This window comes from Tamandua tetradactyla, chromosome 14, assembly GCF_023851605.1.
Source record: "Tamandua tetradactyla isolate mTamTet1 chromosome 14, mTamTet1.pri, whole genome shotgun sequence".
NCBI lineage: Eukaryota > Metazoa > Chordata > Mammalia > Pilosa > Myrmecophagidae > Tamandua > Tamandua tetradactyla.
Window position 1 is genome coordinate 89,095,556 of NC_135340.1, and position 18,388 is coordinate 89,113,943.

General features: G+C 54.5%; 2 protein-coding genes across 9 annotated transcripts in view; one reads left to right on the plus strand and one right to left on the minus strand.

The window, feature by feature from the left end:
* Positions 1 to 139: 139 nt before the first annotated feature.
* On the plus strand, positions 140 to 16,788 carry XRCC3 (X-ray repair cross complementing 3). 5 transcript variants are annotated; one of them, XM_077128437.1, is made up of 9 exons: positions 140 to 285; positions 2,362 to 2,398; positions 2,587 to 2,677; positions 6,917 to 7,054; positions 7,927 to 8,139; positions 8,884 to 9,038; positions 11,427 to 11,639; positions 11,750 to 11,790; positions 11,933 to 16,788. In XM_077128437.1, the coding sequence occupies exons 3-9, from the start codon at positions 2,623 to 2,625 to the stop codon at positions 12,195 to 12,197; spliced, it is 1,080 nt and encodes a 359-aa protein (XP_076984552.1). In that variant the 5' UTR covers positions 140 to 285; positions 2,362 to 2,398; positions 2,587 to 2,622; the 3' UTR covers positions 12,198 to 16,788. The 5 variants fall into 5 exon arrangements, with proteins under 5 accessions (XP_076984552.1, XP_076984550.1, XP_076984551.1 ...); XM_077128435.1 differs by having other exon boundaries at positions 2,362 to 2,677; XM_077128436.1 differs by lacking the exon at positions 2,362 to 2,398.
* The window catches only part of KLC1 (kinesin light chain 1), a 100,570-nt gene continuing 91,582 nt past the window's right edge, over positions 9,401 to 18,388 (minus strand). For 2 of the 4 annotated variants that reach the window (XM_077128427.1, XM_077128419.1), the window contains 2 exons: positions 10,630 to 10,702; positions 9,402 to 10,084 (listed from right to left, as the gene is read on the minus strand). In XM_077128427.1, coding sequence (XP_076984542.1) covers positions 10,667 to 10,702 — 36 coding nt within the window. In that variant the 3' untranslated portion in view covers positions 9,402 to 10,084; positions 10,630 to 10,666. Of the gene's footprint in view, positions 10,085 to 10,629; positions 10,703 to 18,388 lie in introns of those variants that run through there. The other 2 variants (XM_077128418.1, XM_077128432.1) reach the window with 2 other exon arrangements.

Sequence of the window (18,388 nt, forward strand, 5' to 3'; positions counted from 1 at the left end):
AGGGCCTGCTGGGGCGGGTTCCGCCCCTCACGAGGAAGCGGGGACTTTGGGTAGGCCAGTTAGCCAGTGACGTAGAAGATGCTTCTCCTCTGATTGGCATAGCCGGCTCAGGCGCCGGGCTCTGATTGGAAGAGGCTACTTCATAGGGCCGGTCGACGAGAAGTAGAATGTGGAGCGCGCGGGATGTGAGAGAGGCTGTGCGGAAGAGAACCGGCGTGCGAGGGGCACCCTAGGGCGGAGGCCGGGGTGCGGGGACCGGGGGCTGCAGCAGAGCCGTGGTCTCAGGCAAGAACTAGGGCGCCTACGGGGACTAAGGGTTAGAGCTGGAGGAGCTCTTCCTGGGATCCCTCAGGGAGGCCAGGTGGGAGGTGGGAGCTGAGAGGAGGGAGATGGGAGGAGGGAGGTGATTGGAGGTGGGAGGTGGGTAGGTAGTGGGAGGAGGGAGATGGGAGGAGGGTGGTCATGTCTTGCTGGTGGAAAGCGCTCCGGAGCTGGTGCCTGGACCAGGCCGCTGGCTTCTTCCAGCCCCGCTGTGTGACCTTGACCGGCTGTTTCACCCCTCTGAGCTTGGGACTCTTGGGCAGTGTGGACTCCTGGGCTTCTTGTCGAGAGGCCTGAACAAGTTCCGGCGTCGGGGTGCAGCGGGCCCCAGGGCGCGTAGATGCCTAGTCAGTGCTGGGCGCCCTCCTGCCTCTGGTGGTTTTGGGGAGCGCCTAGTGGGGCTGCAACCCTCGGCAGCGCATCCGAATTTAGCCCTGAGCTCGGCGAGAGTCATGGGGTCTGTTCCTGCCGTTTCCTCACCAGCTGGGGGCCCCGAGCCTCCCCGACCCCTCCCCAGGTCGTTGGAGTAACTGGGGCAGCGCAGAGCTGGGAACCCCTGATCGTGCCCTCTGCACAGGGTCTGCGGGGCCCCCTGCCTTCAGCGTCTTCTTCCTCCTAAGGGAAAGAAGTGGGAGACATGATCTCATCTTCAGGACGTTTTTGGCCCTGCAGCCCTCGGGCTGCTCCCCACGCTCTCCCAGCTCCCATTGGACCGACGGCCCTAAAACCTCGTATCGGGTCCAGGGTCACCCAGCTTCCACTCCCACTCGCCCCTGGGGCCCGGTCTGCTATGCTTCTTGGGCTGGGTCCCTCCTGCATGCCCCCTGCGCACCCCTGGGTGCTCCGTGGTTGGAAAAGCACAGGGGAAGTGGGGAGCGCAGAGTGGACCGAAGTGTCACCCCGCTGTCTGCACACTCCCTGCCTGGCTAAAATCCCTGCCCCCCACCCGGCGTGTAGATGGGTGCTGGAGGTCCTGAGTCCAGCTTTGGCTGTGCCCAACTTGGACCCCAGCTTTCTAATGGGTGGTCCCAGCCAAGGGACTTGTGGCCTGGGCTGGCCTGAGGTCACCAGGCAGTCTCTGTAGGTGGCCCCTCCTTCTGCCCCGCCCACGGAGCTTCCTGGCCAGCCCTGCTGCCCCAGAACCTCCCTCACCCCTGTGCGGGGAAGTAAACCACGGACTGTGGGGCCCCGAGCACGAACCATGGCCCACAGAGTGGAGTGGTGGTGGGGCCGGAGTGGCTGCCCCCCTCCATCCACCTGGCCTGCACCCTCAGGCTCCGGGTGGGGGTGTCCTGATACGCTCTGGGGTAAGATCTGGCCCTGAGACGGCATGGCTGGCTTGTCTGCGGTCACACAGTGAGAAGTGTGAATGCAGCAAAGTGATGCCTTGAGTTTCAAAATCAGGACAGTATTGTGTAGGAAGGCCTCCCAGGTGGGGGGTGGCCCTTGAACTGAGTTGCTGGGCCTCGCCCCAGGACACCTACCTGAAAGCGGCCTCAGCACCCCCAGCACCCCTCTGTGCCCTGCTGATATCAGCTTGCTGGAGTGGTCTGACCCCGGGCAGGAGGGAGTCTGGCCGATCAGCTTGGGGCCAGATGCCGCCGCTTCCCAGGTGGGCACCCCATGTGCAACCGCCGGCCTGGAGGGCTGCACCGGACACAGTCCTCTCCTGTTCTCTGCTCGATCACCAGACGGTCACAGAGGCACAAGTTCCCCAGAGGTCCTTTAAACCCAAAACTATCCACTCTTTCCAGCATCCCCACGTTGAAGGGAAGTTAAGCCCGAGAGGGCTGGGAACCATACAGGCAGGCGGTAAAACCCTCCCGGCTCCCAGAGAGGACATCCCAGCTGGGAGCCCACGGGCCGCCCAGGGCAGGAACTCCTGGAGGGACACACTTAGTCCCAGTGCATTCTGCAGATGCCAGGACCATTGTCCTTTCGAGCAGTGGTGGGTCGGGGAGTTTTTTCAGATGCACAAACACATGGGGTCTGAGATTCCCAAGTTACCAAATAACTTTTAGACCTAAATTATTGTAACAGAAATGTTGCCTTAGACGCCCGTGGATCAGCGTTCCAGGTACATCAGCCTCCCGTGACGCCGCCTGGCCCTGCACGTGGAAGGGATTTAGCAGGCAGCGAACAGCCGTGGCCCTGGGGATTTCTGCCGTGACCTGCTGTGACTTCCCTGATGGCCACAGCTGCTCACAAGGGCAGGTCAGCTGCGAGTGCATCTCTGTCTTCGTTTCCTGCTTCATCTGCCCTTAGGGAATAATCCAGCTTTCCCACCAGCCCACTCAAGAAATGGATGTGGGACACCTGGACCTGAACCCCAGAATCATCGCCGCGGTTAAGAAAGGTGTGTTTGCGTTCGTGGAGGGCAGGCAACAGGCGCCTGCTTACGGGCACCCTGGGCCCGCGCACCCCCGCCTCTGCGCGCCCTTTCTGAGACCCGGTGCCAACCTTTTGTGCTGGGCCGGAATGTTCAGGGGAATTTTTTTTTTAAACTATTGACATTATTTGTTTGCAAGTAATATATGTTTATTGTCTAAAGAGTGAAATAGAACTGCTCCCCATTTTTGTGTCTTTCAGCAGCATTTTTGTTTGTATTTAAATCTAGCTTCGGCTCTGTGTGATGTGTTAGGGGCCGTCCCACTGGTGCTGAATGAGGGCTGCCCCTGCCTGCACGCTGCTTTCCTGTCCCCTGGGGAGCCTGTTGGGATGCTCATGGCTGGGGGTGACAGCAGACCTGGGCAATTTTAGGACGATTACATAGTAAGGACTCTGAGCACATTTCCAGGGCTAGTCACGGTGGCGTTGGAGGTGGGGAGTAGGGGCATCGGCTGTTGTCTCCTCCGTCCTTGGCTTTTTGTCCTCCTTTGTCATCTCATGATCACAGAATGGCTGCTACAGCTGTAAACATCACATCTACAGTCCCAAGACTAGGAGGGGTGAGGGGCCCAGGTTGGCCAAGGAGTTCTGCTCTCTCCCCTGTGTCTATTATCAGGGAAACCCCCAGGCCTGCTCTTCACTTTTTGCCTTAAAGCCGATTTTGTTTGATTTTAAAATAGCCGCATTGGCTTTCTTTTGGCTCGTGGCATCCTTTTTCTTCCAACCTTCCTGCATCCTGGTGTCTTAGGTTCCTTTTAAATGAGCATATCGGTGGCTGCACTTTTCCTTTCCCTTCCACCTAGCCTGCTGTTCTTTGCTCACTAGAGCATTTAGGGCGTACGTGTCGGCGTCATTGTGGATGCAGTTGGACTTAAATCTCCCATAATATGCTGAGCTACTTGCCCTCGTTCTATGAATCATTGTCACCTCTTTTTTGCCTTCTTTTGATTTGGCTGGTTATTGTCTTTAATGCGTGTGTGTGTTTTAGTTTGCAAGCTGCCCGAATGCAATATACCAGATTGGAATGGCTTTAAAACAGGGGAATTTAATATGTTGCAAGTTGACAGTTCTAAGCCCGTAATAATGTCCAAACTAAGGCATCCAGGGAAAAGATACCTTCACTCAAGGAAGACCAATGGGTCAGGAACACCTCTGTCGGCTGGGTAGTCACGTGGCTGGCGTCTGCTGGCCCTTAGTTCCTGGGCTCCGTGGCTTCAACCTGTGCTGCTGTTAGGGTTCCTTGCTTTGCTTCTCTGGGGCTGGCTTTCATCTTTTTACTTCTCTTGACTCTCTCCAGGTTCTGGCTTGTTTAAAACCTCGTGGTGACGTCTGCTGGGCTCGAAGCATCTCCAAACATCCATTGTCTCTGTCCTCTAATGAGCTGTCAGTATGGGTGTCAGCTCTCTCTGTAGGCTCCTGTCGTTTCTGATTCTCTCCAGTATGTTTCCTCTTTTAAAGGATTCCAGTAAACTAATCAACACCCATCTGAAATGGGTGAGGTCACATCTGCATCTAATCAAAAGGTCTCACCCAAAATTGGGTGCGTCATATCTCCGTGGAGATAACCTAAACAAAAAATATTCCAACCCATAGTATCGAATCAGGATTAAAAGAACAGCTGCCCCCACAAGACTGAATCAGGGTTCAAACATGGCTTTTCTGGGGTACATAATAAATTCAAACTGGCACAGTGTGTGTACATGTGTGTGGTTTTTGTTTCCTTTTTGCTCATTTGGAAATCATGCACTCATCCAAGCCTAAAATTAATTATCTCTGGAATGCTTTAACTCTTCAGTGATCCCTACTCTACTCTTAGCAGCTGTCACGGTTTCCTGTTTTATTTATATTGTGTTCTTTTTGAACCCCCTGGACCATTCTTTTTTTTTTTTTGACATTTTTTATTGTAAAATATAACATATATACAAAAAAAGCAATAAATTTAAAAGTACATTTTAACAAGCAGTTTTAGAACTGGTTTCAAAGTTTGGTATGAGTCACAGTGCCACAACTTCAGGTTTTTCCAAGACACTGGAGACTAAAAGAAATGCCATTATAATGATTCAGCAGTCATACTCATTTCTTAAATCCTGTCTTCTCTGTTGTAACTCCTCTTCTCTGATCTTTCTCCTAATCTTTAGATGTATTTGGGTTATGACATCATAACCTTTTTCGTGTCGGAGAGGGGTGTTGATCATATGGATTAGGGATAGGGAGATGGAAATAGCTCATGTCTGGAGAGGCTGGCCCCTCTTGGTTTCAGGACTTATCTGGCCTAGGAACCCATCTGGGGGTTGCACGTTTCTGGAAAGTAATCATAGTGCATGAAATTTTTATAGAATCTCAGACAGAGCCCTAGGAGTTCTTTAGGGTCAACAGGAATGGTTTTGGTTGGGTTTTGGCAAACCCCGGTGTTCTAGTGTGCTAGCTGCCAGAATGCAATACACCAGAAATGGAATAGCTTTTAAAAGTAGTATTAAATAAGTTGCTAGTTTACAGTTCTAAGGCTGTGGAAATGTCCAGATTAAAGCAAGTCTATAGAAATGTCCAATCTAAGGTATCCAGTGAAAGATACCTTGGTTCACGAAAGCCGATGAGGTTCAGGGTTCCTCTCTCAACATGACGAACATGGCAGTGTCTGCTAGCTCTCTCTCCAGGCTTCTTGTTTCATGAAGCTCTCCCGGGAGTATATTCTTTTTTCATCTCCAAAGGTCTCTGATTGCATGGGCTCTGGCTCTTGTCATTCTTGTGACTCTGATCTGTTGTTCTCCCGTTGTTTTCAAGCTTTCTCCAAAATGCTTCCTCTTTGAAGATTCCAGTAAACTAATCAAGACCCACCTGGAATGGGTGGAGTCACAACTCCCTCTAATGAAAGGATAATACCCACAAGTGGGCGTCACATCTCTGTGGAGATAACCTAACCAAGTTTCCAGCCCACAGTATTGAAGAGGGATTGAAATAAATGCTTGCTCCCACAAGACTGATTAGGATTAGAACATGGCTTTTCTAGGGCACATAATCCTTTCAAACCAGCACACCTGGTAATTAGCAAAATCTAACTGAAGCGTGCATAAGTGTTACCTCCAGAGTATCCATTCGACTCTATTTGAATTCTCTCAGCCACTAATACCTTATTTTGTAAAATTTCTTTTCCCTCTTTTGGTCAGGAAGGTATTCTCAATCCCACGGTGCCAGGGCCAGGGTCATCCCTGGGAGTCACCTCCCATGTCGCCAGGGAGACTTTCACCCCTGGATGTCATGTCCCATGTAGGGGGGAGGGCTGTGGTTTCACTTGCAGAGTTGGGCTTAGAGAGACTGAGGCCACATCTGAGCAACGACAGAGGTCCTCCAGAAGTACCTCTCAGGCATGCCTGTAGGTAGACTCGTTTCTCTGCTACAGAAATACGTTTCGTAAGAGCAAGCCTTCCGGCCATTCTTGTTTTGTAGGCTTGGTGTGTGGATTTTGTGGGCTTTGCCTTCCTTCCTGGGTAGGGCTTTGCCTCCCCTTGAAGGGGTTTCCTCCGTCCGAGCTCAGTGCAGCCCATCTCTGTGGAAAACCCTAGGGTTTATGGGGCAGAAACATTTGTGCATTGTAGTAGAGAGCTTCAGGTGTTAACCTGGCCAGGTGATGGTGCTCAGGTGTTCTGTGGCTGTGGACTTTGAGCGTCAGCATGTAAATTTCATTTATGGCTGATGATGTCTGCTGTGGGCTAAGGGGAGCCTTCCACAATGAGTGAGGCCTGAAAGGAGAGGTCGGAAGAGAGAAACTGCTCAGCAGAGCCTGGCACACCTCAGCTCGGTGCTCAGAGCCAGCTCAGACCCTGACGTTTCGTGATGCATAAAGGAATTGCCCCAGGGAAGGCCGTTGGAACACAGAATCTGGGAGGGAAGGCAGCACACATCACCATGTACCTTACTAAATTAGTAAATCTGTAACTAAATAAATCCCCTTTATGAAAGCCAGCCCACTTCTAGCGTATTGCACTCTGGCAGCACTGGCAAATTAAAACATGCATCAGCCTCTTTCCCCAAAGCTTTCCCCGGGGGGTGAGGATCTGGACCAACCTGTGCATCCTCTCTGTGGATACTGCCCTGGCCTCGGGCTCGGGCCTTGCCCCAGGCCCGGCTTCCTTCAGTTGCATCAGACTTGCACGTTGCCTCGCGTGGCTGCTGCTTGACTCTGCCCTGCGGTTTGTTTGCGTGATTGCAGCCAGACTGCAGTCAGCGGGGGAGGTCCTGCGGCTCTCCGGGCCCGACCTGCAGAGGCTGACCAAGCTTCCTGGCTCTGACATCCAGTGCCTGCTCCAGGCGGCCGCCACCAGCCTGCGGACTGGCAGTGTCGTCACAGGTGGGAACATCCCCATGGGCTTCCCCTCTTCCACGCCTCAGGATGGCCCACCCTTCAGGTCCTGGGGATGTGCCTCAGAGTCCACCTGGGGAGCTGAGAGCGGGGAGAGCATGGCACCCAGGAGGGTCCTGCTGGAGGTGCTGCCAGGGCTCTGGTCCCCAGCTCCTGGGTGCAGAGGGGGCAAGGCCGAGGGGTATAGGGAGCAGTGGTTGAGTTTGCAGCCAGAGAAAGCTCCAGGTGGTATGGTACCCACAGGTGCCCACCCCTCTGGAGAAGTCTGGGGTTCAGAGAAGGGGTCCCCGCCATGTATGGGACACACCAGTTCTCCGTCCTCCCTGGGTCTCAACTCCTAGGTGAGGGAGTGGGTCAGGGCTGGTGTCTGGTCCTGAGCAGTGCATGTGTGTGAGTGCGTGTGTGTGTGCAGAGTGTGTGTGCACACGTGGGCATGTGTGTACACATGGGTGTACTTGCCTGTGACCCCTTCCCCACCCTGGAAGGGACTCTGGCAGGGATGGCTGTACTCTGGGGGCATCTCCCCTGTCTGGCTTCCACCTTATCCCCCACTTGTGTCTCTGATATCAGGGCCCCTTAAAGCCTAACAAGGCCTTATATGACCCGGGGACACCACAGTTTGGGGCGAATTTCAGAGGTGCCCTCTCTTCTGCATGCTGAGCCCGGCAGGGCGGTGCCTGCTGCTTAGGGGACCGTACCCCTAGCCTGCGTCCTGAGGACGTCCCACAGACTCCTCTCCTGTGCCACCGGGCTGCTCTTCCAAGCCGCCCCCTGTGGGGCTGGGCGGCACTTCCCGCAGGAGGGAGGCTGGCAGGCCCGGGTGTAGAGGCCCCGCCTGACACCTCCGCCCCCGCCCACAGCTCTGCACCTGCTCCAGCAGCGGGACACCTTCCCGGCGCAGCATCAGCGCCTGAGCCTCGGCTGCCCAGTGCTGGACAGCCTGCTGCGTGGTGGCCTCCCCCTGGACGGCGTCACTGAGCTGGCGGGCTGCAGCTCGGCGGGGAAGACGCAGCTGGCACTGCAACTCTGCCTGGCGGTGCAGCTCCCACGGTGCCATGGTGGCCTGGATGGGGGTGAGTGGCCACTGGGCCGGGGCCGCTGCAGGGGCCTCTCGTCTGCTTGGGGTGCAGGGGAAGTTGGGGCACAGGGCCAGGGCCACCTGCCTTCAGCCAGAGAGCCCTTGGGAGTCCAGGCCCCTCAGGCAGCCACTTGGGGCACCCAGTACCTGCCTGAGGCCAGGTGCACTAGCGGAAATGCGCACCCCCCACCCGGGCGTGCCCCCACCTCCACCTCCACCTCCACGCAGCCCCACCCACGCACCCCACGTGTGCACACATACTTCTGCACGTGGGTCTCCCACTGTCCCAGTAGCATGTCTGAAGGACTGTCCCCACATCGAGTGGTCTGGATGCCCTCCCTGCAGCCCGGTGGGTGGCAGGACCCAGAAAGTGAGACAATGGTGGCGTCACTCACCCCCATGTGCCCCCGAGGGTCCCTGCGAACTGCATTAGCATCCCCACCTGCTGCTGTGACCACTCCCCGAGTTTGAGTGACGCTCCTTTGGTGTCTCACTGCTCGGGGATGGGTGGTGCACCCAGACCCAAGGTGGGCTCGTCTGTGTTCTCAGCCTAGGGCCCAGGTCAGGACTCCCCCAGCAGGGGTTGCTGTCCACTTCCTTGGTTAGGAGCTGAGGACCTCAGGGAGTTAGAACAGCGGAGAAACAGAGAGGGGGCGTTTGTGTTTGGCTTCCAAGCAGGGGGCTGCTGCGCGGGCAGGGACTAGGCCCCATCAGACCTCCAGGCTCCTCCTCTACCCAGGTGCCATCTACATCTGCACCGAGGACGCCTTCCCCAGCAGGCGCCTGCAGCAGCTCATCACCCAACAGCAGCAGCTGCGGGCCGACGTGCCCAGGGATGTGATTGCCAAGATCAAGTTCGGCAGCCACATTTTTGTGGAGCACACGGCTGATGTGGTGAGTGGGTTACCGGTCTCGCGGGTGGGCCCACCTGGATGGGGCGGCCCCAAGGGGGTGGCCATGCTCGGCCAAAACGGAAAAGAGGGAAAATGGGACGCTGGAGGGCTTGCTTTCCAGCAGAGCTCCGGAAGCCTATGATCCAGGCCTGGGGGCAGCCTGGAGTATGGGTTTTAATTCTGCCTCCTGAGGGAGGGGCCCACCGCCCGCAGGCCAAGCCTCCAGGCCCTCCTGACTAGGTCTGCCAGGCCCGGTCCAGGGGACGGGTCTCTGACAGCCGCCTAGCCGCGCAGAGCTGGAGGCTGGCTGGGGGGGGGGGCGCTTTGGGTGGGCGGTGGGGGGCGTGTGGCTGTGCAGGTGGGCTCCCTTGCAGAGCTGGGCCTGGGGAGGGTTGCGATGGGAACTGGTGGGCCTCTCAATGGGAAGGGCTCCTCCTTCAGTGGAGAACCAGTAGCTAATGGCAAGGGTTTGGAAGGAGGATGGTGAGGGGTGGAGGGAGGCACAAGATCACCCAGGGCAGCAAAAGATAAAATAAAACAAAGCCTGGGCACTCCCGTCAGAGCGGCCTGCCCTCTTGGAGTCCCTGAGCTTGGGCGGCTTCCCTTGGTTGTGAGAACTGCCGTAAAGAGAATCTCGAATAAAGGGCTGCTAAATGTATAGGTTTTTAATTTTTAAAAATTTATAATAAAATACGTTATCACAACTCCAGGGCAATAGCAGGATGAAAAACGAGGCACAGGCAGCGGGGACCTGTTCTGGGATCTCCCAGACCAGGCCCTGGGTGAGGAGCAGGCTGCCCTCTGGGGGCTGAGCTGAGGCCCTCTGTGGCACGGGCCTGGGTCATGGGGCTGCCCGCTGTGCCCACCTCGCAGTCCCTTCACGTCAGCACGCCCGAGTCCCCACCAGGCCAGCCAGGGTGGTGCCAGGGCGTGCTCCCTGGGTGTGGACGAGGCTCCTCTCCTTGTGCCCCTGCCGTCCCAGGGCCGCCCCTGCCCCCGCCCCACTGGCTGCTTGTCTGGGGGCGGGGGGGGCACATCAGGGTCTCACTAGAAGGGAGGATGGGGTATCAGAGTTGGCTTGGGGTTCTGAAGCTTTGCTCTGCAAACAGTTCCCTGGGGCAGGAGCTGGGGTCACTCTCCTGCCGGTCTCTCTGGGGTGGGGAGTGGGGGGACCCAGGTTGTGCTGTCCCAGGAGAGCCTCCTGCAGGGCTGCCCCTCTGGGCTACTCTAGGGGGTGCCCACCCCATCAGGGCTGTGTGCCAGGTCTCAGATCTGCGGTGAGCAGCACAGTGCCCCCTGCCCTGACCCCCCACCACTACCTGACTCCCCCCTGTGCCTGTCTCCTTCGAGCCCTGACGCCCCCCCAAAACCCTCTGCCCTGACTCCTCCCAAGTCCTGACGCCTCCCCCCACCCTAACACCCCCTGATTTCCTGTTCCCGCCCTGACTCCCTCTCGCCCTGATTCCCCCCACCCTCCCTGACTGCCCCATGGGGGCACAGCAGGGCCCAGTGCCACCACCAGCTTGGGCACCGACATCCCACTCTCTGCACCTGCCGTGAAAAGAAGGGGTAGGGAGGGCTCAGGGACTCACATTCACGTTGGAATCTTCTAGGCCACTACTGCTGCTGTCATTTTCCACAAAAATAGGCTCTCCTGGAGACGCCCTGCAGGGGGACAGAGAATTGGCCTTCACTGTCACTTGGCCAGCCCCAGGCATTTGCCTCCTGGACCTCTGGAGGGTGATGGGTAGCGCATGCCCCAGGCCAGCTGTGGGTGTCTGGAGAGAAGGCGGGCTCAGAGGCCAGTGGGGGCCTCAGCCCCCACCCTCAGCATCTGCCAGCCTCCAGGTGCCCCACTTCCACCCCTTGGCCAGGCGAGGGGGCGCAGGGAGAAAGCCCTGCAGAGCTGGAGGGGCTGGCCCGGGTCAGCCGAGAGCGAGAGCTCTTCTGCGTGCAGCCTTCAGCTGAAGCCCAGAGCCTGGCCCGCTCCGTGACACTAATGTGGGGGCAGGTGCCAGGGCCCCGACCTGCCAGTCGTGCATGAGATGCCCATGCTGTCCGGGTGGGTGGATGCGGCAGGAGGGGGCAGGCAGGCCACGAGAGTGTCGTGTGCCCATCAAGGGCCCATCACCTGGGCAAGGGCTGGAAGGGGTAGCAGTGATGGCTGCGGTAGGCGGTGGGTGTTGGGGGCAGGGTGGGCAGGGGGCTGGGCCCCAGAAAGGGGTGCTCTGCATAGCACTGCCACCTTTGTGGGACGGCACCCGAGAGGGGGAGCCGGGGTGTCAGGTGCACAGCGTAAGGAGAGCGCGGTTAGCTCAGGGCCTCATGGGGCCCCACGTGCCCGTCTTGGGGGCCGTGGCCATGGCACCCTCTCTCCCACCCTCCCCAGGATGCCCTGCTGGAATGTGTGGGCAGGAAGGTTCCTGTCCTGCTGGCACAGGGCAGGGCCCGCCTGGTGGTCGTCGACTCGGTGGCAGCCCCCTTCCGCTGTGCAGGGGACGACCTGGGCCCCAGTGCCAGGGCCCGGGCTCTGCAGTCGCTGGGAGCCACACTGCGCCACCTGAGCAGCACCTTCCATAGCCCCGTGCTCTGCGTGAACCAGGTGGGGCCCTTACAGAGCAGGGGGCGGCCTCGGGTAGCCGCCGGCAGCAGGCCGAGGTGCCATGTTCAGGCTGCCCGGCCCTGCCAGTGCCCCCTGCTTCACTCTTGCAGGTGACAGCAGCCGTGGAGGAGCCGGGGCCTGGGCTGCTGGGGTGAGTGGGGCCCGGGGGACGGGGCACGGATGCATGGGGGCACGGGCACCAGGGACCCAGGTTGCATCCCAGTTTGTCCTGGGGTCTGGGCAGACAGAGGAACTTTCAAGTAAGTGCTGGGCTACATTTCCCTGTGATTCAGGTTTTGGGGTGAACACACGGCTCCGGCCCTTGGAATAAGCTGGTCCAACCACGTCCTGGTGAGGCTCATGGCTGACCGAGTCCGCAGCGAGGAGGCGCCACTGGGCCGCCCGGCCCGTACCCTGCGGGTGGTGTTCGCCCCACACCTGCCCCCGGCCTCGTGCTCCTATACGGTCAATTTGGAGGGTGTGCGCGGGACACCTGGGACCGAGTTGCATGGATGGAGCCACCGGGGCAGCCTGGCCGGGCCCAGGCAGTGCCCTTAAGACTCATCTCTTGGCTCATGGCACTGGCCCTGGACCCCAGCCACGGCCTCGTGTGTTGCTTCTGCCTCCTGCCTCCTCCCAAGAGGCCCTATGAGCTCCAGGGGCCCCAACCCCACTCCTGGGGCCTGGCGTGGCCCCATGCACCACCCTCCCCCCCCCCATGCTACTGAGCTGGCCTCCTGCCTTCCTCCCTGAGGCTTCCATCCCCACTTCAGGGTCTCAGCTGGGGTGCTAGCAGCCAAACACCTCAACTGTAGGCAAAGGGACCCACCCCCAGGCTCACCTGGCCATTGGCTCCCAGCTCAGCCCGTGTCCCAAGATGGCAGGAACCTGCCTTCAGAGCAGAGCCTGGGCTCGGACACAGATGACCACAGTGAGCCAGCGCGGCCAGCAGAGAGGCCCAGGGGAGAAGTGTGTGTCTGTCCTCTGTTTGCTCCTTTATCCCCCTCCCCACAGCACCTACCAGCCTGGCCTGGACAAGCAGCAGAAGCCACTGTGGTGCTGCGGGTGACACCGGGAAGGCCGGCCGGGCTATTGGGGAGACCAGGCTCAGGCAGGTGGGAGTTTGTCATAGAAAGCGAGCAGCCCTCCCGCGTGTCCCTGGAGGCATCCACCACGCCAGGCCCCTCACAGCCCCAGCTCCTCTCCAGGTGGAGGCCTCACTTCCAGACAGAAAGCCGGACCCCTTACTCCCCACCCTGCCCCAGGCCAAAGACCAATCCCAGAGACACAGGCCCAGTTGTCAGTGCGGCCGCGATGCCCAGCCCGGGAGCCTGTCCCATTCCTGCCATACCTGGTGAGCACACCTAGCACCTGGACCTGTTCCGGGTGACAGTATCCCAGGGAGCAGGGGTCCTGTCTGCCGGCCCCGTCCTCAGAGGTCACCTTGGCTGACTTGGGGGGCCTTCAGTGCAACCTTTGGGGGCAGGTACTTTCATTTTTTTAATTTTATATGTTAACATAATAAACAAAGAGATTCTAGGGCTGAAACAACTGGATTTACATCTTGACTTGGGCTTAATGATTTTGAACTAAAGACTAGTTCCTACCTTCTCTGAGTTTCAGTTCCTAACTTCTCTAAGCTAGTATGTGGAAACGCTTGGTAAATGATAGCCATGCTCATTTTTTAAACACAAGTATACTTCTTCCCCCCCACCCCCCAACAACCTCTCATCTGTTTCTCTCTCTGCATATTGGCTCTTTGTAGTCATCTGTAAGTGACAGCACACAGTTGTCATCACTTTTTTCGCTGAGAATGTTTTCAAGGTTTTTCTGTGTTACCACGTCTCAGGACTTCATTTTTCCTTATGACCAAATAATATTCCATTATGTATTTGTACTAGATTTTGTTTATCCTTTCCCATTGACATACACTTGGGTTGTTTCCAGATTTGGGCACTCATGAATATTGCTGTTACAGGAACATTCATGTTCAAGTATCTGTTTGCCACCCTGTGTTCACTCTCACTGAGTATATACTAGAAATGGGATTGCTGAGTCAAATGGCAACTCTATTTAAAACCCTAACCCTAACTCTTTGAGGTGCCACCATATTTCTCTTCACAGTGAGTGCACAATTTTCCTTTCCTCCCAACAGTGCATTAGAGTTCAATTTCTTTGCATCTTCTCTGATACTTGGTATTTTCCACTTTTTAAATAATAGCCATCCTTATGAGTGTGAAATGGTGTCTCACTGGGGTTTGATTTGCATTTCCCTAATGGTTAATGGCGCTGAGCATCTTTTCTCGTGCTTTTTGGCCATCTGTGTACAGATGGCCAACTTGAACTTGGCCTGTTCAAGTTTTTTGCCCATATTTTAATTGGGTAGATTGCCTTTATAAAAGTTCTTTATATATTCTGGATATTAAACCCTTATCCAATATAAGGTTTGCAACTATTGTCTCCCATTCTGTAGGTTGTTAACTTTTCTTGATAACTTCCTTCAGTGCACAAAAGGTTTTAATTTTGATGAAATCATATTTACTTATTCTTTTGTTGTTTGTGCTTTTGGTGTCATATCTTAAGACTCCATTACTGCATCACAGATCATGAAGATTTGCTTTCAAGTTATTTTCTAGGAATTATATAGTTTTAGCTCTTATATTTAGGCCCCAATCCACTTTGAGTTGACTTTTGCATGTGGTATGAAGTAGGGGGTCTAACTTCACTCTTCTGCCCAGGAATATCCAGTTTTCCAGCACCATTTGGTGAAGAGACTCTTCTTTCCCTGCTGTATGGACTCAGTACCTTTACTAAGTCTGCTGGCTATGGGCCCACACCGTATACCCTGGGCTGTATCTGGATCCAAGTCATCTTCTGCCTGCCACCCCTGGAACCACAGCCCCCAGCCCCACTGCCATCGCTGTATTGTAGCGCCCAAAGCCTGAAGACGCACACAGCTGCCAGGTGGTGTGTGGGAACTCCACATGCACCGCCTTTCTCTGTAGCTCTATGCCCCCAGCAGTGCTTAGCAGGCCCTCGTTTTGAGAACCTCACTGAGTCAGCCAACAGCAGTTGACAGACGAACACTTGGAAGCCACTGCACCAGGCAATTTCTGAGGTCTCGCCAGCGCTCACAACCTCCCTTGTCAGCATCCAGCCATGGCTGCCTTTGGCATTCCAAACCCTTGAGGCCAAGGTGACCACCGGACCCCAAGTAAGGAGGAGTGTCCCTTCCGATCTCAGGCATGTGTGGATGGGAGGGGTCCTTGTCTCATGCTGGGCCAGCTGCAGTGTCCCGGCCATGAGATCCATGTGCAGTTGTCACTGCAAGTGGGGACCATGTGGCCCCAGCCTCCTATGCCAGGCCTGTCTCCAGAGCCTGGGACACAATAGTGGGAAGTTCGAGTCTGCTCTCACCAGTGGTGGATCCTTTGGCCTATGAAGGTGGGTTCTAAAGGAAGCAGCCCTCTGAAAGCCACTAGAAAAAGTATCAAGCCACCAGACAGCCCTTGGAGCATCTGCAGTGACAGTGACGAGGCCTCCCCTTCTGTGGCTTCACAGCAGCACTTCCTAGAACCCAAATCATTCAGACATCACTGAGAAAACCAGATGGGCAGACCCAAGGTCCATGCTTGCCCCAAATGGTGCTAGTAAGCCCGTTGGGTCACCTGTAGAGTACTATGGGGGCCCTTAACTCGATGCCAGAGGATGTGACCACTGCTGCCCTGCCTGCACAGGGGCACAGATTCAGGAATCCCCAAATGACAGGAAAGGGGATAACAGCCTAACCAAGGCCAGGAGGTCCTCATCTCTCTACTGTAGCTCTGAGCCCTGGGTCCCAAAGCAGCTGGGTGGGATTCAATGGCAGTTGGCATCTGCCTGGCCCTGGGCAGCCCCAGCCCAAAGCCACCCACCTGTCCTGTGTTGCTGTATCAGGTGGTGCCAACCACAGCTCACAAGCATGTCAGAGCCCTGGGCCTACCAGGTGGCAAGGCCACCCCGCTGTCTTCCCCTGTGCCAACCCTGAGATGGCCAGTGGGTGCCGCACCCTGGAGTGTGGAGACATGCTTCCTGAGGGCTTGCAGAGCATCCACACTGGGGCCCATGTGCAGTGTGCCCTGATATGCTGTTTGTTGTCCACGGGTACCACCCGCTCTGGCATGCCCATTCATGAGGCCGAGGAGCTCATCATGCAGTGCTCATGGTACTGGTGATGCCCATCTTTGCAGAGTAAAGATGTCAGGAACTCTGTGGCACCAGCAACCTTGGCCCTCTCCTTCCCAAGCACGGCCTGGCTTTGGGCAGTGCTGACCCTCCTCCTCCTGCCAGGCCACTCTAACTAGGCTCTGTGAGGCTCAGCTAGCACAGAATCCCACTTTGAATGTCAAAAGCAAACGTGAGACCACATGTCCCTGGCTGCTCATTTCCAGAGGATGGTGGGGAAGGCTGAGGGGCCGAGCTGTGAGGCACACCAAGTGTTGCTGTCCCAACACCCAGTGGCCCTCCTGCCACTCACCAGCAGCAAGTGTCCATGCAAAAGACGAGACTAGGAGAAGGAAGAGGAGGCAGCAGAGCCAGGGAAAGACTCCAAAGAGGAGGTATCCAAGGAGACCAGGGAAAATGGGCTGGCAGAATGTGCCAGTGAATCTTCACTGGCCAAGCCAGAGGCAGGGGCACTGGGCCTGGCCCAGGAGGAGAGCAGACAGAGCCCATGACGTTAAGAGCCAACCGCACGCCTCACAGGACCAGGCAGCCAACCCCGTGCCCCAGGGGTGGCCGAGGCTCTGCAGTGTGACATGGGGGTGGCACCACGGAGAATAAAGGGCGCTCCTGCAGAAAAAAAAATCAATTGGCCAAAGGTATGTGGGTCTATTTCTGGACTTTGAATTCTGCCCCATGATCTCTTTGTCTGCCAATGCCAGAGTTTTGATACTGTCTTTTTATAATATAATTTGAAATCGGGATGCCTGAGTTCTCCAGACCCTTTTCTTTTTCAAGATTTTTTTTGGTTGTTCAAAGCCCCTTGCAGTTCGATATAAATTTGAGGATTGTTTTTCCCATTTCTGCAAAAATGGCTGCTGGAATTTTAAGCAGGATTGTGTTGAATTTGCATATTGCTTTGGGTAATAGTGACATAACCAATTCATGAACATGGAATGTTTTACCATTTATGTAGATCTCTTTTAATTTCTCTTAGCAGTCTTTTGTGTCCTTAGTTACATTTATTTCTAGATATTTTAGTCCTTTAGCTGCTATTGTAAATGGATTTGTTTTCTTAATTTCCTTGAGTTTTTCATTGCTAGGGTATAGGAACCCAAATTTGTGAATTGATCTTCTACCCTGACATTTGCTGAACTCGTTTAACTTTCCTTGTAGATTCCTCTGAGTTTTCTGTATATAAGATCATGCATGTGCAAATAGGGATTCCTTTTATTTCTTTTTCTTAGCCTAATTGTGGCAAGAACTTAAAGTACTTTGTTGAGTAGCAGTGGTACAAGCAGGCATCCCTGCCTGTTTCTGATCTTAGGAGGGAAGTTTGCAGCCTTTTGCCAAGAGTACAGTATTAGCTGTGGATTCTTCATAAACAGCCCTTATCAGATTGAGAAACTCCCCTTCTGCTCCTACTTTTTTTTAGTGTTTTTATCAAGAAAGGTGCTGGATTTTGTCAAACGCCTTTTCAGCTTCTATTCAGATAATCACTCTACTTGTGTAGTGTATCACAGTGATTCTCAGGTTTCAACATTTCTGGGATGAATCCCACTTGGCTATGTGTAGAGTCTTTTTAAAATACTGCTGAATTCCACTTCCTAGTATTTGGTTAAGGATTTCGCATCTGTATCCGTAAGGGGAAATGATCGGTGATTTCTTTTTTCCTATGATGTCTTTACCAGGCTTCGGTATCGGTGTTGTCGGCCTCACCAGATGAATTAGGAATTGTCTCCTTTTCTTGCCTTCTTTGGAAGAATGTAAAAGGACTTGATATATTTTTGGTAATTTTTCCATTTCTTCTAGATTATCTAGTTAGTTGGTGTACAGTTGTTCATAATATTTTTATAATACTTTTTATTTTTGTTAAGTCCATAGAATCTCCATTTTCCTTTCTGATTTTAGTTATTTACATCTTTCCCCTACCCCTTTTTGTTGTCACTCTAGGTAAAGGCTTTTCAATTTTATTTTTTTCAGAGAGCCAACTTTTTCATTCTCAGTTTTTTCTATTCTCTATTTATCCCCACTCTAATCCTAATTATTTCCTTTCTCCTGCTAATTTTGGGTTTACTTTGCTCTTTTTCTTGTTCAAGGTGGAATATTAGGTTATTAATTTAAGATCTTTTTTACGGCATTTAAAACTATAAATTTCCTTCTAAACACTGCCTTTGTTGCATCCCAGTTTTGATGCTCTCCCATTGGTTCCTCAGGCTGTTTGTTTTTTTGCTTTCTGCTCCTCAACCTGGACAATTTCGGTTGTTTTGTTATTCACTGATTCTTTCTTCTGGCTCCTCCAATCTGCTCTTGAACCCCTCTATTGAATTTTTCACATCAGTTATTGTTCTTTTGAATTTCCATTTGGTTCTTCTTTATAAGTTCTGTCTCACTGAAATTCTCATTGTGTCCATAAGTTTTCCTGATTTCTTTTAGTTCTTTGCCTGTTTTCCTTTAGTTCATTGACCCTACATATGAAAGTTGTTCTAAGATCTTTGATTAATAATTCCAGAGACTGTGCTTCCTCCCATGAATTTTCTCTTTTCCTG

Coding starts and splice junctions, on each gene's coding strand:
- XRCC3 (XM_077128435.1), top strand. CDS start 2,623: ATGGATGTGGGACACCTGGACCTGAACCCCAGAATCATCGCCGCGGTT. Junction 9,039..11,426: donor TGGAGCACACGGCTGATGTG/GTGAGTGGGTTA, acceptor CACCCTCCCCAG/GATGCCCTGCTGGAATGTGT. Junction 11,791..11,932: donor CCGGGGCCTGGGCTGCTGGG/GTGAGTGGGGCC, acceptor CCTGTGATTCAG/GTTTTGGGGTGAACACACGG.